The following is a 27,344-nucleotide window of genomic DNA, read 5'->3' as shown; positions in this document are numbered from 1 at the left end:
TCTTTACATAAAATCACTCAAAGACTGAAACACCCATTCACGCAAATGTATTTTTTCCAGTTATACCTTAAGGGCAGCTACAGATCTACCAAGGACAACTATATGTCAACAAGCTGCAACAGGAGAGAGAGTTGGCTATTCTACATCCAGAACTTGGAGGTGTTCAAGTACTTATTCCCACCACCTGAGCAAGTAAATAGTAAAGAATTAGCCCATATTCTTGAACACTTTTCCCATGACCTCCAAGCACCCCAGTGCATGTTTGTTTAAAACCATTTATTTAACATTTTCCCCTGCGTCACTGCACTGCAAGCTACTTGCTAGGATTAACATTCAATACACCAGTGAATACACCAATTCTTTCAACACCAGTCTTCCTTAATGCGGTCTGACTGCAGGCACATCCCCTACATGGCAGTTAAGACAGAAGAGCAAAGACTGCAGAGGGATTGGAAGAAGCCTAAGAAAACTGCATTTCAGATAAAATAATGATAAATCTTTTTGGCCATCTGGCAGATAAGCAAGCAATTTTACCCACTTACAGTAGCCGGATTAAAGGATGGTTATGACTGAACAGAAGTTAAGGGAAATCTATTCCTTACATTGCTGTTTAAATATACCCTAAGATATAGAATGGAAAAAGTTAGGTATTTGAGCTTTTTGGTTTGCTTTTTCTTTTAGTATTTCCGAGTTTTATATAGTACAGTTATTTATAAACATTTAAGATCAAATCATTCTTTAAGAAGTTCAAAATTTCAGCATAAAATACTAGGACACAAACGTTTCAGATATATCTTGTACCAGATCCCAAAATCCAGACTTCTAATGAATATTGGTCCCTAAACGTTTGCGATGACTTTGTACTTAATTTCTCAAAAGTGAGAAAAACTATAAAAGAAGTGACCTAAATGCTAAAAATATATATATATAAACTGAAAACTTCTAAAGACATTTAAACAACCAAAATAATTACTTTTGAAATTCATTTAAAAAAAAAAATGTTCTAAGTAGAGGCATGGTGGGTGTAAATCGAAGGCAAGAATAATCTATGAATAAAAAAATTGAATAGTTATTGAAGTACTATATTCAAAAGGGGAAACTTGATGGCAGAGGAATGAATGCCTGTGGTTTACAGGACCACAGAACAAAAAGAAACACCCAGTCATCTTAAAGGCAGCAAGAACAAAAGAACTTGCAGGCAAAGGTATTTATAAATTACTAAATGGACACTATAGCACTCTCAGAAAAAAATAAAGAGGTTTTTACTGAAAAAGCAGAATGATGTGTTTGTCTATTATGAGGAAGACAAACTATTCTCCAGTCAGTAACAGAAGTGGTGATTATAAAGGCAGAAGAGACAAAAATACTCCTACGCACACAGAATAAGTGCTCCCAGATCAACAGACCTGTGTCTTACACTCAAGGTCCCAAAACAGGTTTAGGTGATACCAAATGCAACAAGAACATCATTACCATACATGCTAACACTGGATGGGAAATAGCATGCACAGAAACAGTAAGTCCTTTACTCTTGTCATCAACCTTAAACACAAGACAGACATAATAGATTTCACATGAGAATGAAATGAATAGCAGTACAATCCTGTGGGACAATGCTTAGCTAGGTTGTTTTTAAATGGGATTTGTTGTTTGACCAGTAAGCGTAAAAACATGACACATATATACACATATATATATGTAATAATGTTTCATATATATATATGAATGTGAAACATCTATATGATACATATAGTTTTCAAAAGCAATTAATCTTTGGAGTAGAGTTCCATTCTAAGTAGGAAAAAGTGTGCATTATTAAATAAAGCTCAAACGGTTCAATAGCTGTTTCTACCAAAAGAGGACAATGTAATAAATCCAAATGTTTCCATTGGCAATCTGCAATTATCAATACTAGTTGCTAACACTCGATGTTCTCAATCATATTAAAATAAAGTTTCCACCACCAAAGCTCACAGTAGGTATGATAAACACAGAGTCCTTAGCAGACAAAATTTTTACAATAAGCTAAACTATCAGTTAGAAAAAACAAGTAGGCCTAATTTAATAGCCACTCATCTGAAGACTACATAATAAACGTGATGCAACCAAGAAAGGTGTAAATGTGACAACTGAAATTCTAGAGGAGATAAAGTTCAACATGGTGGGAGTTCCTCTGATGTGTGAACCATCCCATCAGCCTAGCACTTAAAACATTTCCACTGTAGCTGCATTCGAGTGCAGGAGAGCTAGATGGGACATTGGCGTACGGAGGAATGCAGGTTGGTAGGGGCAGGTTCAGCTATTCTCCTGTGAAGCAGCAGTCGGCTGGACTTCAGTTAGGCTCCTCTCCCACCTGTCCTTTACCCCCCAAAATGTACTGTATTTCTTAAAAAGGATTTAACAATCCCGCATACATGGTCCTGACTCTCAGAGTCAAGACAGAGTAATCCCAATTGCAAAAAGGCCTAAGCAGAAGCAGCAGGCCCATCTGAAAGAAGACACAATCTTAATAACTTATGACTGGATTAAGGTACAAAAGCATCACCTTCTCTATTCTCTTGAGTATCTCCAATACGTACAGAAGACATTTTTCTGAAACACCTATTTCCAGCACGGAAATAATTTCATAAAAAGAAATCCTGTTGTTTTGGATTTAAGCAGATCTGTGATGCTACAACAACATTAACCAGTACACTGGACATACCCAAGATTAATCCCCATTTTAGACATGAAAATGCACATTTAAGAGGAGGAATGGAGCCCATGCTTTCTAGAACAAAAGTAAACTGTAGGTAAATTCAATGGCACTTGCCTGTTACTATCTTGAAAATTGTAGCCTAACATCTAACATTCTGTAATACAATCCAAATACAGCAATATAAAGCATCAAAAAACATTTTAAAAAGAGTCTTACCTTTGGTGCATGCACATAATCTGTCTGTGCCTGAACAGTATATCACAGAGACAAACATATCTGGTTCCTCAGTGCCCTCTTTTTTAGGTGGCTCCACTTTGGCCAGAATTTCGAAGTTTGAAAGATCTAGTATTTTTACATATCCTCCCTGAGTAGTTATTACCAGGTGCCCAAGAGTGGAAATCTCAGATCTTCTCTCTCTTGCACTGCCATTTTTAGAAGTTAATTGCATTTCCTCTACAGGCTCCTCACAGTCATCCTCTCGATTATCCAATATATCTGGTGGGAGCAAAATCATTGAGGTAATTGTGTCTTGGGGGTCTTTGATATGCTGGATTTTTACTGGTTCCTCCTCTAGAGTAACTATTCTAGTGGCATAATTCATTTTATAAAGCACTAGGTATCCACCACTAACACTTCTCTGTTCAGGCTGAATTATTAAAGGAGTTGTTGGTACATCTGCTGGTGACTCATGTTGGATTACATCGATACTTGTGCCATTCACTACAGCAAGACTTGATTCTATTTCACCCTTCCTTCTATTACATAGTGCCGAGTTTAATTTATTTAAATTATTCAAGGCCTCTACTTGATTTATTGCACTCAGAGATTCGACAGGACAAGTCCGCAGTCCTACTAACAAATGAACTCCATCTGCACAAGGAGTGATTGAATCTACACACAGGTTCTCCTCCTCTGCAAACTTTGGCAGACGCAGGCACTGAACCAAAGTCCCAGGCTTGGGAACCATAGAGCTCCACTTGTCCGAGTCCGGAGAAGTTAGGTTGGCTGCAGCATCTGCAAACTGCTGAATGTAAGTCACAGGGGGATCCTGTAACAGCAACTGTTCCTGACTGTCCAGCTCCATTTCAATGATCTGTGGAACTGTGAAACCATCATCATGAATACTTTTACTCATAATATTGTTCATCTGTGAAAAAAGTTTTCCTGCTTTTTCATCAGACTCCTTAATGCTGTATAGCAGCAATACAGGTAAAGTCCTCCTTACCAGAGGGGAATTCAGTTCTGAATTAGTGCAGGATTCATTGTCAGTTGATCCCTGTTCTGAGACACTCTCACCTCGAGTCCTACTTAAGCCATCCAGTGACCGCTGAGAGTTACTGCTAACAGGAGAGGTAGCGGGTGATTTGTATGTTAAGAGACCTCCAGCTAATAAACAAGGAAAGGGAATGTTGTGTTGTTCCAGATGTTTTTCCTTCATCTTTTCACTCTTACAGTTGGCCAAACAGGGATTCGCACCAAGTTCTTCCAGATCCTTAACCGTGTCTTCCAGAACATTTGCAACAATTTCCCACTGAAGTTTCTCAGGTTGCTGAAGAATGCTGAGAGCTGTTATATCAAGGCTGACTTCCATAGTTTCTTTTTGTGATGTATGCCCTTTAAATAGAAATTTTTAATGTAATATATGTTGAAAAATAAAAAGGATTCACATTACATATGTTATGGTCTTATTCTCATAATTAAGGAAAAGTTACTGCTCTACAGTTTCAGTATGTTGTAACATTCTTTAAGTTCAAGACTCGTTAGTCATGAAACAATAGAAAAGGCCTAGAAACATTCCTTCTACATAGGCTAATAGTTGTCCTGATTTTATCAACAAGAGTGAAAGTAAAGAAAAGAGGACAATAGCTCTCCTAGTAAATAGTAAGATCTTTTTAACATTTATTTTAGCCAGGTTAGACCACCATACTAAAACGCAACTAATCCAATTGATTCATTTCATGTTCCATCCTGTACCACCCCTCTTCCTAGACAGCTCAGCACCATCTGCAATCTGCAACTCAACAGATTTGTTCTCCACTCTCAGCTGAAATACACTTAATTTTACTCTAAAACTTCAGTTACCACCACATAACAGACAATACAAAGAGCTCTCTAAGCTACTATAAAACATAACACTGTTCAGATGGGCATGACGAAATTAAACAGCACTGCAAGAATAACAATGAACGAGAAGAGTTCAATTAAGTCATGCAAAAATTTAACTGGTTACAAAGGAAAAAACCAGATGAGACTGAAGCATAAATGATAAAGCCTCATCTTCATAAACACTTGCGTTGAAAAAAATGTCTTTTTTTTCCCTTGCGTGTATGCACATGCACATGTTCTTTACTTCCTTCCCTGCTGCTCTTGATTAAGCAGTGTAAACAAACTATGAAAATCAAGCATGCAATCCTCCCACCCATCAAAATTTCTGATTAGACCTCTAAGAAAATAATGCAAACACCATACATAGCACTGTACTGCTTCCATTTGAAAGCTTTGTTCAGGATGAGAAAAAAAAGTAAATTTCTATCAAAGACCATACACACAGAGGAACAATCAAGATACAGGAACTCTCTCTAGCAGTCCTCTCAATTTAAAGGGTTTTGTGCAGCTCTAATTTGTTCCCGTTCTAAGTAAGTTCCTTTAATTGGTTTGTGTGTTTTATTGACAGCAAGATAAGCAATGCTTGTTGTCAAATAAGACATTTATTAACCAAAGTGATTTTTTCTCTCTCTCCTGTATCTACTCTCTGCCACCACACAAATAATGACTTAACTATTGGCACTGCTTTCCAGGTCATTTTTTTTTTTCCTTCCCCCCCTTCCCCTCACAAATATTATGAATACATATCCTTTGCTTTTGACAGGGATTTCTTAAGAGCTTGAGAAAAACAATTTTCTTTCTGACCTCTAAACTACTATACAAAGCAAATATAACCTACCTGTCACAGATTCTGATCTGGAATGCTCTTCACTGTCCGAATCTTCCAGTAGGTCATCACTGAAAAAAAATGTATGAATGACACCATGTACACTGTCGCTGCATTCCTATTTTTCAATAAATTAAAAAAAAAAAAAAGGTAAAAAGAATCAAATGTTGGTTATTATCCTGAGTTTCTTTTAGTCAGCATTGTATATCCATTGATGAATGTCAGATGATAACATCATGATTTTTTTCATCATGATGTAGACCGGCTTCCAATTTCCCTCATTCTACTCTTGCATTCCCCGTAATCTAGACATAAATTGAATGAAAATGAAAGCCAGTTCTCAGAAATCTTTCAGACAAACCACAAAAGCAAACAAACATTCAACACTTAGAAAAAATGGCGACACCTTCTTCAAAGTTCTCAAAATAGTATCTGAAAGGTGGAGCTGCCAGACTAGTTTTCAGTTCTACCAAGTGATTTTGTACCTAGCCCAGAAGCTATCATAGTTCAGGGTAGTCCTGTTCCACTCACGTGGACTGACTTTCTCTCACAGCACAGTAGCTACCAACAACCATTCTATGAGCACTCATTCCATGGTTCAAAATACTTGAATAAATTTTGAGTTCCTCAGGGCCCCTTCCTTAAAGAAACAACATACAAACATCATGTTGCTTTAAAAAAATACTACCAGCTGAGTCATGTTTTCATAAAAGCAATTTCTGGTCAAGATCCCCCTTGAAGAGAAATAGGCTGTTCAGTAGTTCTAAGAATATATGAAGTTTTAACCCATCTGGCTTTCCTAATAGAAGAAAATGATTTGCTATTACGAGACCTTTCCATACAGAAAGAACAGCAGGGCCTTTGCACATTCCAATTCCCACATTCCAACAAATCAGATGCTTTCTCCCCAGGCCCAAGGAAAAAAAAAGTCATTTTAAATTCAAACCTGATCGACCTTCACTTGAAGACACCAATGATTCAATACTTTATCATCCAGTTTCCCCTTGGGTGGGAAAGTGACAGCAAACTTCATATAGATTAAGCAGAGTGGAAGATGATTAGCCCTGAGCAGCACCATTGTACTATCCATTAACCACCTCTTAAAAATGGTGTAATTCTTTAACTCGCAAGGAGTTTACAACCCTAAAGCTACAGTAAGAGCCTAAGTTTCAGCAGCTCTTAGCAATGATTGGCCGCTAAGTCCCATCCTCTAATGCTGCCCACATTCCTACATACACTCTTTAAAACAGCAAGCTCTGCAGTGCTGTAGGAATCACACCAAACTTAAAAGATTTATACTCCTGTATGTGCAGCAGCACTGTTACTTTCTGAGATGCAGATTTTTAAGAAGAAACATTAAGAAGAAAGAACCCACACACCTCTTGTCCTGAGATTTCCAATAATGATTCACTCTTTTCTCTGAGTTTTAATAATATGAGAAAGGAGTTTACAGTATCATACTGTAAGAACCATAAATGAAAGCATTTTGCTTATTCTCGTATGGCACTAAGTGTCAGCATACCCTTTAACTTGCTTAGAAGCTTGTGACAGGACTATCTCATCATTTAGAGTCTGTATGCATGCGTTAAAAGTACAAATGAAAGCAATTCCTACCACATCCACATGATTTATTTTCAGAATGACACAACCAGAAATTAAGGAGAAGTAATCAGAAAAATGAACAGCCTGCAAGTACCCTTTGCTTTCAAAACCTGAAATACATAATCCAAAATTAAAATGAAAAGCTGTTCCCAAACTTGTATTCCTTGCTCTTTTCTCTCTGAAACATCAGCATAGAGCAGCAGTAAGATCTGGTATCTCTATTAGTGGAGATTAAAAAACTGAAACAGTGAGACTAAATTGGAACTAGCTTTAAAGACGGATTTTTTTTCAAGTGTTGAATTGTGTACAGACACATAAGGATTAAAAAAAACTCCATATAATATAACTCTTATATTTCCATATAACTCTTATATTTCACAAAACATGACTTAACATCATTTACCATTTACAAAGCAGAATTTCTCATTGCTAATTTTTTAGAGTGGCATACCTGTCTCCTTCTAATTTTGGTATATCTGAGCAGCTAGATGAATCTTCTAGCCATGCTAGTGTTGGTCTCCTTGAGTCAACCCCTGAGCTCTGTTCTCCTGATAACATAAGTTGCTGCACAATAGCTGGATCATATGCATTTATCTCAAATTTTAAGTGGACCTGAGAAACAACAATAAAAAGCAGAAGAGATCTTTGACTTGTATGGAGACATGCTTAATCAGAAGTAACTAGTTAATAAAAATTGGTTATATTGTATACCTTCATAAGTTTGGAAACATCCCATATGCAGATTTTTCCTCGCTTTGTTGCAGCAGCTAGAAAATGAGGGCAACTTCCAGACCCAAAGCAGGCTATTCTGTCAGTGCCATCTGTGCAGGGAAATTGTGCTGGACTTGTGGCCAGTGTGACTGAAAGAGGTACATTCTGAGTGTGCTCACCCTTGACAAACGGGCAGTTTGGGGAATGTCTCTCATGTTCAGACCTTTTCATATTAAAAACAAACATATCAAAATGGATTTCTTACTCTTAAAAACATAGACATCATATACAAACTCAGCCCTTGAAACCCTGTAACTGAAACATTTAAACCGTAGTCAAATACATAAGAAATTTACTAAACATTTTTCCCTGCTATTTTTTAAAAGCAAAGTGTATCAAAGCCTCTGATCATTTAATGGCTAGTCACATTCAAATGGAAGAATCTGTCCCATAATTAGTCCTAAAAATCTTACATTAAAAAAAAAGTTCTACAGACAGTAGCTCATCACATTACCATGAAGAAAAAAAAGCATACATTAGGATTCCAATATGATATTATTATAAGTAGCCTTAATAAGAAGCTGCCATGTCTCATTTTTATTTCTATACCCCGACAAAAAAAAAGAAAAAAAAAAAGCCAAAATCAGCCCTGAATGACACACTGACCTAGAAGCATAGAAAAAAGAACAAACTTCTAACTTTGATACATAAGGAAGCAGAAAGTTGACAAAGAGCAATTACACTACTATAAAATGTCGGGAAATTAACAAGGAAAAGGAGATGGTGACTGTGAAACATCATGTTAAAAAGGAAAGTTACCAGCAAGTCAGGAATCTGATGCATTGAAATAATAATTATAAATTACCAAATAGCCACAACAAAAATTACATTAAGGACCCTTTTTAAATCATTATAAGGTCCTGCATTTCTGTCACTGTGCACAACTCTAGCTGATTCAGGAAACTAGTAATGGAGCTTGCAACTTTATGTAAAAGGCAAATACACAGTGCATAGTCACTGCAGTTTAAGTACTTGTGTTCTTTTCACAATCATATAGAAGACTGGATTTAGAACCACACAAAGAAATGTTGGTTGCCATCTTTGTCACAAAAGAATTTGAAATGAAATAGCAAATCAGAATTAAGAAAACCAACTGCAATTTCTCAGTTTTAGTATCATACAGAAGTTTGACATAGTACAATAAAATATTTTTTGATTAATCCCATGGAATCATTCTGGAAATCCATTCTCACCAGTGTAACTTCCTAAACTCATCAGACATCCTATCAACATACGCAGATCTTTGTCCTCCAAGATTTCTAGTACCTTCAGCACAAACCTAAGTCTACTTCAAATATTATTAAACTTACCAAGGTTCATCTGTAGGCTCCCAGCATACCAAACACACACTACAGGTAAAGCACATGGCTCTGTCATCTCCTGATGAAGCAGGCTATAAAAATAAGAAGGAACATTTGAAATTCATACAGCTATATAACACAAAACACTAACTAGGCAATCAAGTCCACTCCTTCTTTTAGTGGCATAGCAAAGCACAACAGCAAATGCATAAAAGGCCAAAAATTACATAAAGTGGCAATATTTCACATAAAAAATTTGATACACATTTCTACAGAAAAGATCCAGAAACAACACCTGTCCAAGCCATTGTTTAAAAGCCACATAGAAATAGATGAGAACTCAAGTGAACAGCTTCACTATTAAGACATCTCTGTCTTTGGAGAAAACTCATAAGGTTCAAAAATTCTTCTGGGCTTCAAAATTTTAACTGTACATTTGTATGCTTGTAAAAATACAAGTTGAAAAAACATTTCCTATTATGCCTTCAATCTGCTGAAATATAAAGCATTCTGTATCACTCCTCTGCAACGAGGGTTGTTACAAGCTGAAGTGACAGAGGAAAAGGATAGAATTTACCGGTCTCTTAATATTTAGCATGTTCATGACTGCATTTCAAGTCACTGAGATACACTTGGGAATGTGCAGATATAATTCTAACATTTATTTCTTGTATTTTTCCTCCTAAACATGCTCTTTTCAAGAGTGCTTAAGAAAAACACCATCCGTTTGCACCTATCAAGTTTTGCAGATGACATAATAAGGCAGACAATAGGGATGTCAAACAACATGCACTATGTAAATCCATACCATATATAAGTATTATACAGTGAAAATAACCTCAAAAAATGAAAAATGGCAATAGAAAGAGTAGTGGAGTAAAATGTTGAGGTTGTATTATTCAGTAAGCTCAGTAACTTAGTAATGTGATCTAGGACTGCTGTTTGTTACAATACAGTTTTCTTTAAGTCCCATTGGGAAAATGTAGTTAAAAAAACCCTCAGTCAGGCTTACTGCTTTTTTCTGCTTCACTTGCACTGTAAAAAGTAAGAAAAAGAGATGCTGTGTAAATACCAAGTTCTTCTTTGTTGTTCTTTACCTCAGATTTATCTGATACTTATAAGCGTTTTATATGCTTAAATTAGAACAATGTTTTCTGGAATCTGTACAAGAAAGAAGCAACCTCAAGGCATGGAAAAAAATGGAACAACAGCAAAAGAGCTGAATGACATTTTTTCATTATGCTTTCTGCATTCTTTTTGGAAATCTATTAAGGGGAAAAAAAAGTATTTTTTTCCTCCCCAAAAAGTCACTTAGGAAACAAATACTAAGAACAACAAAACCATTTACCTGGTGATAGAACCCAGCTTGAGCCATAGGATCTGGCTGTGCCCACCTATAACCCACATGAGGCCATGAAGTGAACGTCTCCCTTCTGTTAGCTTCACTATACATCAAAGACCTATCATGGCAAAAAAAAAAATATATATATATCTACAGTATCCAAAACTGCCAGTCAGAGTAACTAAATAAAAACCAACAAAGTAAACTAAATATGAGATAATTTCAATGCTTTAGCAACTGTTAGAAATAAAACAGGTACTTATTTATAACTTACATTTAAAATTATCATTAACAGTTACAGAAAAGTTACAAAGTTTTCTCACTTAGGTGCCTAAAGTGACTCAGCAAAAGACCAAAAACAGTACACAACAAGCTAGAGGCCTTAATGGTGGAATAAACAAAATAAGCTCCTGTGTAACTTACTTGATCTAACTGCAGCAAAGCATCAAATATCCAGAGTTTCTCTGCATTTAAGGAAGATTCAGAATCTAGCCCAATCTAGCCCAATCGAACTGCTAGAGAATGTGTTTTTTTTTTTCTTTTTTTAAATGATGACTACTGCAGAAATTTGGGTTTATCAACTGAACAGATAAGAAAATACACATTTTAAAATACCCCAAAGGGATAAAGGGATATTTTAAGCTTGACTGAATACATGCTGTACAAACTTCCCAACATTTGTCACTCAGTGCATATTGTAATATTTGAGAATTATAAACTATTAAATCACAAAATCTGAAATCCTTTGTAAATGCAAAATCTACAAAGAAAATAAGTACCATTTTTTTTTCCCCAGCTTCCCAGTTTAATTTCAGTGTACATCTCTTTGAAATAGCACATAAGAAACAGCTATCATCTATTGGTTTTCCTTGACTAAAGTTCTCCAGTATCATCCCATAATATGCCATCCGGCACAGAAAGGTACACGTAGCTGGAAGACCTAGCGCTGCTTGATGGAAAAGTGCCTCACTTCTTGCTTCTTCCCCTCAGTGGCAGGAGCTTTTTGCTGCCTTGCAAGAGAATCGATATATTAAACATTTCCCACCAAGGAAGTAAATTGTTCTTGCAACACCCATCAAAAGGGTGTCTTCAGTTGACATTATACCGTCTTCATAAACTGACCTGAGAGCACTCTAATCAACAATACAATATGGCAAGGTATGGGTAGACCTGGAGGTTTGGGGAGGGGAGGTAAGAGATGCAATCAGATATATATTTTTAAATTATTTGAACTGTAACATACAATGATATACTTGCAAAATAGTATTTATATAGAAGCTTTCAGGAAGGCATTCATTTATAGACTTTGAAGATTTATCAGTATTCTAACTAGTCTCAGCTTATGAAGGTTAAAATAATAGGTTACTCAATTACTTACACATTATCACTTGGATCAGAAAGAGATGAAGCAACAGTCTATGAGGTAAATTTTCTCTGATCCCAAACACATAGCAGGTGACTAGAGTTCAGAAGTTGCATTTACACTCAAAGGTAACAACTTCCTAAACTTTATCCTCTAAAACACAAAGCAAGGGCATAACTCCTTCCTGCATGAAGGAAAAGGAATTGATTTCATGATGTAGCATCGTGTGTATGCTCTAACTTTGGTAGACAAATGTGTGCACTCTGTGTACAAGAGGTATACATCAGCTCTTAAAGCCATGCAGTTTCTGAATATTTTAACAATGCAAACTCCTAAGGCTTACAGTACTAGCTTGAATACAGCCAGTAGCCCAAGTAACTAATCACGTGCGCTATAGTGTCCAGACATAAATATAACTACATATTATGAAGAATAAAATGTGGATGAACACAACATATTAACTTGTTACAGTACCACCTGGGGGACCTAAACTTAGGGCTTCATTGTCACCTTTCTGAACATGTATGTTGGGAGTGAACAAAATGAATTCATCTGACAGGCACTGAAGTCAGAATCCAAACGTAACAGCTGTTTGGTACACCAAGGTTTCTCTAAGTTTAATAATAGGCACAGTGCATTTTGCATTAAAGAGTTGATTAGCTGTATAAGAGCAAGAATGTACAGAGCAGGACTAATTCCTTTTTTTTTTTTTTTTTTCCCTTTCAGCAAATAAATTAAGGTCATTTCGGAGCTTTTTCTGATCCAACTAAGGGGTCAAATTCATCACTTATTTTGCCTTAACGTACCTGTCCACAGATCGACCAGGTCCCACACCAAGTTCTGGTCGTGCGCTGGGTAAGAGGTAAGATAACCTATCCATCACAGAGGATGCTACAGGTAAGGCAGCAATATTTTGATTTATCTTCTTGAGTTCATTTACAATGGCACTGGCGACAGACTTCAAAACATGATGAGGAAGGTGGAACGTAACCGTTGCCCACTAAATTAAGGGGGGAAAAAAACACCCAGGTAAACATATTTTAAGATTTTAACGTCTACACAATAAATAGTTCACAAAGGTGTCAAAAGCAAAAACAAATGCATGCATTGCACTCTTTCATGATTTCAATTAATTTAAGTATTACAAGAACAGACACACAAAAGCAATATGGACATAATGCAAGGAAATTTAGTATCTTCAAAATGTTATGCTTAATACCCTGTTAATTTTCTGCTTAATAAGTAAAATTCCACTCAGAAGAACTAAGGAACACATAATACGTTTCATCCTCTTCAAAAGAAATCCATCACGCCAAGTCAAGCACTCTGTATGCTTCAATAATGGTAGGCAAGCAAATTAGACTTGGGAATCCATGCTAGACAGTAGGAAAACAAATTCTCACCTTTGCAACTTTATGATTTGCTGCTGTTTCATGTGAGGTATTTTTTAAACCATCCTTCAGCTGTGTGATGAATAAGTCATATCCCTCTGTACTAGAAACATCTACTTTTTCTATGCAAGCAGATAACAGCTGCTGAGCCTAAAATGCAGATGTGCAAGAGCAGTTAGCACCCACGCTGAACTTACACACGAGAACTACAACTGTTTCATTATTCTGGGAAATGCACTTTGGCACACCTAGTTTGCTTTATGTTATATCAGCATAATCCCATAGAAGACCCAAAGTTGAGCAAGCAGTTCCAGATTTTAGTTTGTAGCCCAACCAATGGATAAATATCTGCAGTAATTTCAGTAATTATTGCAAGTTCCCTCAGGAACTGTATTACCAAATGTTAAACAAGTCAGTCACATAAACAATTAACACATCACAAATTAAAGCCAAGCAAAACAAAATCACGTATTACCCAGTGCTTTCCATTCAAAATGATTCATTCACCTTCAGGGACAAAAAACGAGTTCACAAGTTTTGACATTTTTCTGAGTGTCGTATAAAGAAAAGTAACAGATAATATAGAGCAAAACAACACTATTACAACATTATACATGAATTACTTACAATGCTAGTATAATCAATTAAGTTGGAAAATGAGGCAGAAAGAAATGGACTGGTTTTGAAATCTAGAGAATTTTTACAACTCAGAACTAATGCAACTAGAAAAAAACACTGTAAACATCAATTTATACACCTTTTTTTTTTTCCTTCCATGTCCCATCTGTTTCTGGTTTGCCCCACTGAGTGTTAGTTTCATGTCCACTGGTAAGATTTAAAGGTACACCTTAGGTGCCAAGCACGGAGCATTCTGTACCTGTTGTTAAGTAGGCTACGTCTGAAAAGCAGTCAGGAACTGCTCCGAACAGAATGGCCACTTGGTTACAGGCTTGGGGAGCTCGGGGAGAAGAGCAGAAGGCCAATCAGCCCCCTAGCTAAGCCTGTGTCTGTTCCTCAGATTTCAGTGAAAGTACTATGTACTTCTCGTACTTCACAAATCTCTCACAGAAGATAGAAGATCAACAGATAAACTGTAGAAGTTAATAATTTTACAGTGTTTTAGGGAGAAGTAAAAACAGCATAAAGGCAGTATCACAACTTGTCAATGTTGCCTGTTAGAAATGCACACACAACGCACTGTATCACCAGCAGACCAATCTTTGGGAGAAAAGATTTGCAGAGAAGTTCTACAGACTTACAAAAAATAAAGACTCTTGCTTAGATAAAGGTTCTTAATCTTCCTATGATGAAAGAATTGGACGGATCCATTTGAATGATGTTTAATATCTGCTAAAGCTTTCTGAGGTCTGCATAACTCCTGTTTACAATTAAAAGTAAGATCTGAAGATTGCTAACGACAATCCTCCCACCTCGCCAATTTGGCCCTCACCTCTCCCAGCCTGTTCCTACCAAACTTTAATATTCTCCAATTTCTTTCTACAGAAAGGACCTTTACGGAGAAATGCTACTATCTTAACCCTGAAATAAGGTTCTGCAAATTTTTCCTTAGAACCAAAAGAATCTTTAGCTAAAACTGAAACAAACATAGTTGGTATTAAATGGTGAGGCTACAAACCCATGACAGCAAAACTTAGAAAGGAAGTGCTGACCTGTCAGCCTCTTCCTACTTAGCCACACACACCAAGATTTTATAGGTAACCACAAAGGGTCTAATCTAAAATTGATGCCAGTGGCAGCAAATGTGAGGAACCTGAAAAGGTCTCTGCAGAAACCTCCGTGAAGTAACAATTTATTGCTACTACTCCTACTAAGCACCTATTATTCAATACTCCAAGAGCACAAAAATGTCTGAAATCATTGCTCAGGCCATTTTTTTTGTTGGTACTGCATTACTCAGTATAAATTTATCCCGTCCCAAATTGTAAATTGTGCTTTTCACAAAGTGCTTTAAAGATTCCGAATCTGGATCCACTAGTCCAGGTTTTTTTCTTGGTTTTCCTTTTTTTTTTTTTTTTTGTACTGTATGTACTAGTCTAAATATTAGCATTGGCAGATGCTCTATGCTCTTCCCAAAGAAAGAATTCATCTCACTCGTAATTTGAATTGTTGCACAGACCTACATCCCTTCCCTATTACTTCATGATCACTACACCGGTGAAAGCTACTTTCCTCATCACCTTCTTAGCTATCTTCTATTAGGTAACTTAGTACTAATGTACATATGACCTGTCTAATAAACACTTCACTAGCTGAAGGTAAACCAAGCAACAAACCTAAGCATTACACCTAAGGGAAAATGTATCCATTTCACTCCCTTACAGTGATTCTACATGGTTGGTTATATTGTCTCAAACCAGGCAGAATCACAAAGAATGTAGGGGTCCAAACATGAAAGGGAAAACCATTTTGCAGAGATAAAAAGTGTTTTGTTGTTGTTGTTGTTGTTTGTTTTTTGTTTGTTTGTTTGTGTTTTTTTTGTTTATTTGTTTTGATTTTTTTTTTTTTTTACCTCAGGCCAACTGACCTAATTAGAGAAATTAAATTCCAGCATTAACTCTTCACATGTAGCAACATCACATTAACTGCTTTTTTAATTGACATTTTTTCCCTGAAAGCCTGTGTAAAAACAATTTAAAAAAGACCAAGGATGCTAGCAGCCCAGACCAACTTTTAGAAGAGCATATACCATAATACATAAGCACTGACAATGCTCTGGAAACACGTCCTTATTTCTGATCACTGAAGTTCCTTTGTTTGAAATAATGTGCTCCTGATGAGGCAAGGCATCATTTGTTTGAGATAGTAATAACCACAAGAAGCTATTTCTCTGATGGCTAATAACTAAGAAACTTAACCATCACATGTTGTTAATACCACACGAGAAACTCAGGGGACAAACATCTGGTTTCAGTATTTCTGACAGAGTCATTTACATACTTTTTTCCTCATGTATCTTACCTCTGTAACCGGCAATTCAAGCTGAACCACGTCATCTTGTTTTGAAACAGGTGTTTGCAGAGCTGTGTCTAACAGTAAGATGCCATTGAGATCTTTCCTACATCCTACTGCATAATCATCCACAAAGATCACTTTATCCACAGCAGAAATATACTGACATTTCACCCGTCCACCTGGTTTAGCTGTAAAGTGAAAGACAAAAACAAAGTCTTATTAGAAAATAGCTTTTATAAGACACCTTTAACATCTGTTCTGGAAAGTAATGTAACACTCGAGCAAAACCTCTGCTTCCCAAGATCATCAAAACTAGCAGATTAGCTACAACACCTTCCATCAAAGCTTCACTCTGCCTGCACCTGTACATAGTCAGAGACACAAGACAGATGTGTTCTTCAAAACGTTCAGGTAGTTTATTTCTGCTCTGCACAGCACACACGATGCCAGGGAGAGGTCAGAGATGTTTGCCGGGGGTGGCTGTCAGCAGATGTAAACAGAGGCTGTGGCAATGGGCACGAGCCCAAGAAACGTTTAAACACTTGATGCTGTCATGTGTCGAAGGCTGGCTGGATTGTAAAACTAAAGCTATGTGATACACTACCTGTGTAGGAAGCAAAGCGCGTAAATTCATTGAAAATGTAAGCTGCTGCTACATAAGCAGGCTGTAAGCATGTTAGGAGCACAGAGACACATCATGCAAAGGGCAAAGCTGAAACTTCTGGGTGGGCAACACAGAGCTCTTCTTGTTGCACAGGAACAGGAGTTTCCTTAAATTTTGCATTAATCAAATCCCGTCCTTGTTCTCCTCTTTCTCCAGACGCTAGATGATTTTTATTACAAATAATTTAAAAACATAATTTTGGTAGACGGCATCCAGATAAAGACAACTACAATCCCAAATTCTTTCATCTTCACACTCTGATACAGATAGACAGAAGTTAAACCTTCTCAAATGGAGGAAACACAAATCTGACCACACTGCATTTGTAGCATCCTCTCTTGTAAACAGTACAAGAATAAATGTCAGCTGCCCTCGTCACCAAATTTTCTGAAACAATGACTCATGCATACCCAAAATATAGGACACAAAATATAGGCCTTGGTCTGCACAAAGTATACTCAGTTTGAATCACTGCTATAGAAGTCAGAAATACTTGAAGAGCCACAGAATCACTCAATAGTTGGGAAGCTATTGGTCCTACCTCACCTTTAAAAAGGGTCCTTTTGGCAATAGGCTGGCATTCCTCACACAAGAATTTCTACAGACAACACAGCTGCAGGCAAGGAAGTCACTCTACAGAAAAATAATGGTTTCTACAAAAATTCAAACAGAAGTTGTAACTTCTTTACAAATACTAGTCTTAACAACATACAGGAAAGTATTACATAATTAAAATGAAAAGTATCTGCCCTAACCAAGATACCTTAGTAGATTAACACAGAGTTTGCAGTCTGCTCAGTGTGATCCAAGCGCTGGATCCCAACAGGACACTTTCTTTAACCCATCACTTCTCTTCTTTTTAGTGAAGATGAGAAAAGCAGCTCACCTTTTCAGGCAGTGCCAACAGCACAACCACTTCTAATTTCCTGTCAACCACAGGAGTATGTTCGTGCCCTACAAGTATGAGTTAAGCAGCCCGTAGGAGCCCTGCTCCCATATGGCTTTCAAGGCTACATTATTTTTTCTTAAATCGTTTTTGCAGAGAAGTTAAAGAAATCTCCTGTCTGAACCTCCAACTGGCTAAGAAATACCCTCCATGTAAGCAGTCCCAATTCTATAAGACAACGAAGACAACTTCTGAGGTAGACAACACGCCTAGCCAACACACTATTTTTGCTGTTATGAAACAAAGCAAAACTTTCTAACTACAGCCCAAGACCCAACAGCTGTGACTCTCTCAGTGCTTCCGAATACTTGGGTTATTTACATGCCAGAAAGATTTTGGCTAAACTATCTCTAGAACGTTATTTACGGTTGCCAGCTGCATTTTATCTGAAGCACATAAACCCCAAACAAGCTACCTTAATCTAAACTTCAAGGAAATGATGCCATCGGTGTTTAGCATTGTTCCAAAACCTAGGGAAACCACGTTCTGCAATCATCTGGCTTACAACATGAGTAGCCTCTGAATTGCTGAACAACTCTGCTTTTCGTCAGCACAAGTGGATCTCTGGCTTATCTGTCTAGAATTAAAACTACCACAAATCATAAAGAAATTGTTAAGCCTCTTGTCAGCTCCTTTAAGGAAACCTGGCAGGCTGCTAGGACGCTCAAGTGAGAGCCCGACAGCGCATTAAGTTATGGTATGTCATCTACAGCAACATCAGAACCAGTGACCTGAGGAGCTGAAACCAAAGCAAACAAACAACAGATTGCAGAAAAGAAGAATTTGAGAAAGGGAACATTCCCCTCCACCTTCCTTGTGTCAGACAGCACAGAACAGAGACTAGCAATTTCCTGTGCGCAAAAATTTGACCTATGAAAAAATCTGTTAGAGAAAACCAGCTTGTCTGTAGAATACCTAAGGATCTAAGCAGCTTCTATTGTGCCCCCTTGTCTGCAGGGATTATGATGAACCAAACCAAGCGCCCGTTTGGCCTTGCTTTTCAAGGAGTAGAACTAAAAAGCTTCTCTCAATTTCTCTGCTTATAAAGAGTTTTAGCCCCAGTGAGGCTACAGCTCAAAGGAAAGTGGCTGTGACATGAACACGCATGACCACCAACATGAAGAGATGCAGGTTACTGTTGAAAGTAACACCTTTTGTCTTTTCTAATATGGCAAATAATAAAAAAAAAAATCAAGCCACCTTGAAGACTGCTAGCCAAGAACAGCACTAAAACATACAACAGTTAGTAATTCGCTTGACAGGATGCTCCCAATACACAGCATGCAAAAATAAAAAATAAAACACAAATGATGGCTAAGTTACAGCCAAGAAGGACTTACCTACAGCTATAAAGAGAGCAGTAAATGCATGTATCATAGCACTGATTCCATAACGCCAAGATCCAAGGCCAACCACCTACAGGAACATCCATCACTTCTACATACGGATGCAGCAAGGCTTTTCGATTGAGAACTCCAAGTAATATTTTTGGAGAAACCCAACTCCCATCAGCCCAGCAAAACAACACACTTCATGTGCACCAATACCGTTTTTTCTACTTCCAATCTAAACTGAAACACCCAAACAAGATCCCTGCACCCACTTCAAAATACTGCAGCCATGGGAATCAAAGCACCTATAGGTTCAGAGATCAAAAGCTCTACCTGCCCTTTTAACCCTGCATCATTAGATTTGAACATCTCAAGCCATTTAAAGGCAAGAGAATCCAAAAACTCAAGGGAAGAGAAGGGTACAACCGTAGAAGTCCTTAAAATTTACTATAAGAATTAAAACCAAAACTGATATATATATCAGTTGTAATCATTTTGACATTAGGCAGGTGCCTTTCCTATTGCCTCTGTTTCACCTAAAAAAACAACACACACAAAAACCAAACAAAACACACTTGAAAAATCCAGTTTGGAAGTACAGTATCTCATAGGCTACCTAAGTAATGCTTGTTCACCACGATAAGTTATCACAACATTTACAGGGTGCACAAGTTCTACAATACAAATAGTAAAAAGGTCTTAATTTTCACAAAAACCTGTTTTACCTGCAGAAAACTCTTTTGAACTAATACTATATAAAATCACAATTATGGATTAGGTGCAAAGAGTAACATTTCACACAAAAGAGGGCAAAAGACAAACCACTGAAATCGTCTGGATTTAAAAAAGACAAATTTCTCTCTAAAGTCCTTAGATCAGTGGCTCAGATGGAAACAAAGACCTAGCACTTATGAACATTTGGGATCACAGTATTGAGAAGAAGGCTGCAGTACAGCAAACCAGGCTCATCACTGCTGAATTTAGCAGCTATAAATCCCCTCGTATTTCTCCTGCACCTTCAGTTTAACCTTCAGCAGCGCACTGTACCTTCCAGGTCCAGCACCAGCCCCTGATTTGCTCCAAATGTCACCTCAGCAAAGCACTCTGCTGCCACCTTGGAGACACTCCGTGCGCCCCTTCTTTCCCCAAACAAAAACATTCTTAAACTTGGGGAAAGGGTGGAAAGGAACCTCCTGGATGAAAATAAGTTGAAGTTACCACTTTAGATGAATAGACACGCTTAAAACTCCCTGTTTCCTACACAAGCAACTTTTTCACTTTTAAATTCTACTACATACTTAGACCTCTATCTGCCACATCACCTGGAATAGCAGTCCAAAATGAATGAACTAACCAAAAAGGCATTCAGAGCTGAAACAGGAAAAAAAACACTAAAATTGATCTCTAGCAGCAGAAATGCTAAAGGAGGCAGAAACACCCAGCTCAGCATTGCAAAGTGCCTGCACTTTATTTGCAACTCCAGCATTTGCCAAAATTGGATTTCGTTAATCAAGAACAAGACACGTGACTTGTGGTTTATCTTTTCCTTTAGCTACAAGTAGGACAGAATTGTTTCAGTATCAGTTTCATTGTATGACAGCTGGGTTTAATACTTCTTGTTAAAGGGGTGTGGGAAGATGTGTGACCTGGGCCAAAACATGGGAGACTGTCACAGGAATATTAACTAGACGTGTCCGATGGAGCAATTAATACCAGAAGTTATCATTAACACTTTAAAGCTTCCAGACCATAAAGAAAACCCCACTGAGACAAGGCAGCTCACACCTCTCAACCTCTAGGTTTGCAGGCATGGTTCTCTTCTGCTCTGAGTCACTGGGGAGCTCTCTACTCACGCTCTTCACGCTGCTTCAGACCTCAGACTAATGCTACTGCTGTCCTACATGCTACACAGAATGCAAATGCTCACCAAATTTTGTACCACTATACCTCAGAAGTAATTATGAAAGATTTCACAAGGCAGTCTACAATCCTTCCTGCTAACACAGGTAAGCTGTGAAAAGCGATGTCTCTGCAATTCTCCTGGAAATATAGCACTGGGGACAGTGTCTTTTTCATTGTTTTTCTCCAAATAAAAACTATGATTTTCAGGAAAGATGTCTTTTGGGAATTTCAGACAGGTTACACTGCATCCACGTGGACCCAGAGACAGGCAAAGAGCACTCTGCAGTTCGGCACCAGGAAGTCCCCATTCTTCTAGAGCAATTCCCATCACAGCATTTCACAACAAAACCGTTGCCAGATGAAATTTTTACCACCAGTTCCTCTTTCTGTCACTAAAACAGCCAGAGGAGCTGAGTTCACCCATTACGTACCCTGCAGACTCTAACAGGAGCAAACACTCCAGTTATGGCACCTTGAAAACTCCAGGTCTGTCCGGCAGAAACAGGTCTAGCTGCTTTTTTTCCCCCTTTCTTTGTCCAAGTCCCAAAATTGCAAGGAGCTTCCAAAACACCAAGCTGGGAAAAGCAGCACGTGCTTGAAAGGAGATGGGGGACAGCATGGTAAGTGAACAACTGGCGGACTGCAAGGCCTGAAGCTGGGAGTTAATGATTCAACATCCAGCTGGCAGACAGCTACGGGTGGCATTCAGCAAAGGTTGATAGGGCTTGCTATCTCCATCGGTGACCTGGACAATGGAACAGAAGGCACCTTCAACTCAAATGTGATGACCCCAAATGAGAGGAGAGAGGGAACCAAGGGCAAACGAGGCATTAAAGGGCAGGGCTGCCATGTAAACAGATCTCAAAGAGCCAAAGAAATGGCTTGACAGTGATCTCATGAACTTCACCAAGGACAAGTGCAAGGTCTTACAGGTTGAAACTCGCCACACAGGGGATCACAGGGGCAGGAGTTCAGGGGCAAACATGAGTAGCTCTGCTCAACAATTTTGAAGCCACGTGCAGAATACAACGTCCACCTTTGGCCCTCCATCTGAGGCAGCACACTCAAGAGCCCAGTGCAGGAGCACAAAGGCAGCTGGGGAGCTGGAGCACACCACACACAAGGAAGGGAAGGCTGAGGGAACTGAACTTGGTTAGCATGTAGAAAAAGAGGTTTAGAGAAAATCTAACAGCGGTCTTCCATTACTGGAGGAGCTGTTCAACAGTAAGGTTGGAGAACTGAATTACTATCTAGTTTTCTCTTTATGATGCTGCTTTTGAGGAAATATAACTCTGTACACAGGAGTAACCAAGCTGAATCAGAGGAAGGATGCACATTTTATCCAAGACAGCAGTCTAAATGAAATGTTTAGTAAATAATTTAAGAAAAGGTGCTTGTACAACATGTTCTTTGTCCAATGCTGCTGTGATTCCACATACATATCTAGTACCACAATCATTTGCAGCCAAGAGTTACATATTGTATTATCAATTGGTTTAAATTGGGGACCTAATAATTTCTTTTGGTGCCCCCCAGATCATACTGGAAGAGACAGCTCAATCCAAACTTCCATTTTCCACAATTCCAGAACTCTGAAAACCTCTCTCACACTTACCTTCCCACCTCCAATTCCTCATCATCTTTTTCAGGTTGAATATTCATGGTCTATTGGGTTGTCTTGCATACATAACCCACGGCATACCTTAGACTTGTAGTTCTGTTATACTCCTTTTGAGGTAGAAATATCAAAATTGCACACATGACAGCACTGAAATGCGCTTACATTCTCAGCCTGGTTTTTGTTGACTTCTCTAATAACTGCTTCTATGATCGCTACTGAGCATTTAGCTGGTATTTCATATTTCTAGCACAACTCCAAGATCTCATTCTGTCATTATGAGTCAGTTCAGAGTCCAGTACACCAGGCTCTAGCTCCACTGAATTCTTATGAGGACCTCAAAGTAATTAAATGCATTCTCACAGGAGTTCTTCTTCTCCTGATAATTGCTTCCATATAAGAAAGCTGAAGCAGAACAGGCTAGATCCATTAGTGTTTAAGCTATATCTACAAGTGAAATTATTCTTTAGGATGAATTTTCAAATGCTACATAAGAACTGGCAAAAATGAAGGAACTTGTACATTTAAGACAACCATTTGCAGCATAAGAATATTTGAACATGGTGACTAAGCAAGTTGAACTTCAGTGTCACTACATGGGGGCATTCACAAAGACTAACTTAAGCCTTGGAAGACTGGTCTTGCCGTGCTCCTTCAATGGAAAGCAAGTTCCTCCACAAGTTCAGAGTACGACCTTCTCCTGTGCTATTACCTGGAGAGGAAACCTAGGATTATTTGTTAATTCTGGCTTACAAAAGCTATAGAAAACTGAACAGAAAAAAATCTACTATTAAAAGAAAGTCTCTCTAGCAGTGTTGTGTACCATCATTTACAACTCAACATGGAGCTAGGATCCAGTATAAGAGGGGTCAATTGAAGCTGCCACAACACCCAGAGTTCCTTCTGGCTCTCCAATAAAACCTTCCTTCTCTCCCCAGCGTTGTTTCACTGCCATCTGCCCAGCTTCCTAATTCCCTAACCTTTTTCAACTCCTTCCCACTGTTACCCAGCCACTTCATTGCATTTCTCAGTACCGTCCTTCACCCTCCCTGCTTGACCTTTCTTTAAGTAGTTTTTCCTGCCAGTCTCTGGAGCCTGTTGCCCAGTAAACAGTTTACCAAACTCTTCTTCTACAGCTGCCAAATGCTCAGCCGGGATCTTGATTGCTTCACTTGGGTCAGGGAAGTGCAGCGGACCAAACAGCAATCCCTCCACCAACTGCAGAGCAGACTGAAGCACTGCCTGGCCGGCAGTGTGCTGTGCAAGCCTTCACTAACCTGCACTGGAGGCGGGATACACGTTTCCATGAATGATACTCACTTTCAAGACTACTTAACTGATAAACAAATTTCCTCCTCAAGTAGCACACCAAAAATATCAGTAAAACACGCGCTGAACAGCCTTAGCAGACACCCCAAGACATTTTTAAGCATAACGATGTTTGTAATTACGTGACAGGTAAGTTATTTCCTTATTTTTACACTTTTAGTCTAGGCAGTAAAACAAAGGCTAGCCCTTTTCCCCCGTCTCGTGCATCATCCTTATCAGCAGAGTGCTCTTTCCCCTAACATACATGCAAATCTTCAAACAATGTTTTGCTTATAGCAGACTTCCCGTCTGCTTTTTGACTAGCGGTGCGCACCGGGGCCTTACCAAATCCTGACAGCCTTCCCACCAACAAGGCAGCAAAGGCATCAGGCCAGCACCAAACCCAACATTTGACTCCACAGAACCCAAAAGAAGCTGCAAGTACTGGTATCCACAAGCACACCACAAATGGAAGAGCAGAGGGCAGTGGCTGCTCTTTCTGCAACTGTCCGCTTGGTGCTAGGCTCGTCTGGTGACGGCAAGCAGTCGCTGCAATTAAGAGAGCATTAACTATTTAAAGCACAGCTTCCTAACGGCAGAAAGCAATACTGGGGCATCACTTAAGAGCCATCAGGAAAGTGAGCTGGTCCACATGTAAATTTTTTATTTAAAAACACAGAACTGGTGAGCAGCTACGGATCCCAGGGGAATAGACAACATGCAACGAGCTATCTCCTAACACGCCCGGGCACAGCATGATACACTCAAAGGTTGTCCTAGAGTCTGCATGCGGTTGTAAACCTTATCTCCATTTCCAAGACATCCTAAAGAGGCATTTCTGAAGGACGTCATACTGTTCAGAGAGAATTAAAGAATCCCCATAACAGCAAGGATAGAAAGCTTTGTTTCCTGATTTGAAAGTAACTTGGGAAGAAATCCTGAACTAACAGGTCAACACCACACACACAAAAACCAGACATGATCATTGTTAAAAGATCAGCAGAAACAAAGACTGAATCTACAGCCTAGGACACATTTTTCTTATACTCCGTGTTATAAAATCCTTGATGTTGTGTATCACTTCAGTTACGGACACCAATGCAACAGGAGCCATAAAAATATTGTTATAAGCTGTATTAGCAAGGACTCAGAAAGGTGTTTCTCTCGAGCCAGCTAGCATCGCGATGGGCTGCTAGACAGGACCAGTTAGAGCACAGGAGAGTACATCAGATCCAGACCACTGAGCACCCCAGCATTCAAAAGAGCAAAAAGATAAGCTCTCTAAGCTAAGCAATCCAAAGCAAAAACCTTCTTCGTGCTGCCATTAGTTAAGGTCCAACAGTTTTATCTGCTTGCTTTCATAGCATTCTGGACTTGACCTGATCAGTTCTCTCTGCCAGAACATATTTCTGCCAGGTTTCTTCTACGTTTTGCATATCTGGTGTATGACATGACTGCAAGCTGAGCTGTAGGGTTTGTCACATAAGCATATCAAAAGCTGTCCTGACCAAAGAGAGACCACAATTGGTACTGAGGTTGAAAACCAGCATTTTCCCTGGGACTTTTCACACCAATCAGATACAGCTCAACTACCTGAGATGGAACGTAGCAGGAAGGCAAAGTTCAAATCCCAGACACAGAGCACATCATCTCCTCTTCAGGTCAGCTAGAAGCATTTCAAGACACATCTTCCTGCCTGCAGAAAACATTGTATTTGCACAGGTCTAGGAAATTTTTGATTTTCTGACTTCAAAGCATTCTGAAACCTTTACTCATACAGCACTACTGTTGTGATGACAGCCATGAATCCATCAGCCAGATATGAATAATCTGCCGAGTTTTGCTCTCTTGTCTGGCAACATCGCATACGCCTGCATCACTGTTTGTTGTTACTTCTGGATCCCTGCAATAAACACAGAACTCCTTTAAAGACATGGGAAGAGATCTCTGTTTTTATTTCATTTTAGCTTCTGCAGAAGACAATCCAGATGTGTTCCCACAGAGCTGGAAGTACCAGCTAGAAGTAACTTGATAGTCTGGCAAGATGCATGTCAAGTGTGACATCCCCTGATTCAGCCAACAAACGGAGTACACGGTAGTCTCCAGTCCTTACTGGTATTAAGCACAACTCAAATCTAACAGTTCTCCTATTCTGCTTTTCCTAGTGCTTAAGACTCTTCACGAATAACCTTAAGATCCCACATATCAGTGGAATGATCTCTCTGAGAAACATTTTTCCCAGATTAGCATTGTCAGCCACGTCCAAGCACACTCAGTAGGTAACTGGAGCAGTGGTACTGCAGTGAGCTTGGGACAGCTGAACTGCTGCTGCTGCCTGCAACTCCTTCTCAAATTGGGTGGCAGAGTACCCCAACAGGTTTCTCCAAGAGATTATACAAAGCACACACTCCCTCTGTGATTTCCAAGCTGCAAAAGAGAATTTTCTCTTCTTGGTTTGCCTCCTGCACCACACGGAAGCGAAACAAAAAGCAACAGAACAGGATATCCCCAGAGGGATTGCCAAGGCTCCATAATTCAGAGGAACGCAGCTGAGGACAAGCAGCACTCCCCAGCTTGCTGCCACAGACCCTCCTGGGCTGGGATCTATTTCCTTCTCCACTCTTCTGTAGGAGGACCAGTGGCTAAAGGGCTTCTGGTGATAACGCAGCCTCTTCTTCCCCTGCAGGAACTGTTAGATACACACACTGAACAAATCTCCCCTGTATTAAGCACTTGGATTCAGAAGTCTGTATTTTGATTATTTTTAGGGACTCTGTAGTAATTCAGAGGACTTTAGCTATGAAACACTCTGCATTTTAGCAAACAAGGCTCTGAAGCCATTATGAGAAATTCATCTCAAAAAACCTACAGAAACCTTCAGGACAGTGACTGCCCATCAGCCAGCACATTCCAGTTCCTTACTGGCTTCCTGGTCAAGCTTGCCTGGGAATTACAGCACTCTCCCAGTTCAAGCCGTTTTCTTACTTGATTTGTAAATAAAAGGATCTGAGACATCAAACATCTCTGTGGACACTCAGAGAGTCACCTGAGATGATTCTGGAATTTTGCTTTGTTTTTGTTATTCTTTTTGGCTGTTTTGGTTTGTTCTTTGAGGCAGAGGAGAAGGCTCTTCCTTAGAGCTCTGTACTGGAGACTGACATTTGGATCATTCACGCTCTTCAGGTATGAGTGTTCAACTCGA

General features: G+C 38.9%; 1 protein-coding gene across 6 annotated transcripts in view; it reads right to left on the bottom strand.

The window, feature by feature from the left end:
* The window catches only part of BIRC6 (baculoviral IAP repeat containing 6), a 175,732-nt gene that overhangs the window by 144,868 nt on the left and 3,520 nt on the right, over positions 1–27,344 (bottom strand). For all 6 annotated transcript variants that reach the window (XM_035322410.1, XM_035322411.1, XM_035322408.1 and 3 more), the window contains exons 2-10: positions 16,380–16,561; positions 13,413–13,550; positions 12,816–13,009; positions 10,653–10,764; positions 9,314–9,396; positions 7,944–8,166; positions 7,684–7,844; positions 5,643–5,701; positions 2,915–4,312 (exon numbers count right to left, since the gene is read on the bottom strand). In XM_035322410.1, the coding sequence (XP_035178301.1) occupies positions 2,915–4,312; positions 5,643–5,701; positions 7,684–7,844; positions 7,944–8,166; positions 9,314–9,396; positions 10,653–10,764; positions 12,816–13,009; positions 13,413–13,550; positions 16,380–16,561 (2,550 nt within the window). The remainder of the gene's footprint in view (positions 1–2,914; positions 4,313–5,642; positions 5,702–7,683; positions 7,845–7,943; positions 8,167–9,313; positions 9,397–10,652; positions 10,765–12,815; positions 13,010–13,412; positions 13,551–16,379; positions 16,562–27,344) is intronic.

This window comes from Oxyura jamaicensis, chromosome 3 (assembly GCF_011077185.1).
Source record: "Oxyura jamaicensis isolate SHBP4307 breed ruddy duck chromosome 3, BPBGC_Ojam_1.0, whole genome shotgun sequence".
NCBI classification, from domain to species: domain Eukaryota; kingdom Metazoa; phylum Chordata; class Aves; order Anseriformes; family Anatidae; genus Oxyura; species Oxyura jamaicensis.
This window is presented reverse-complemented; position numbering and strand designations above follow the sequence as displayed.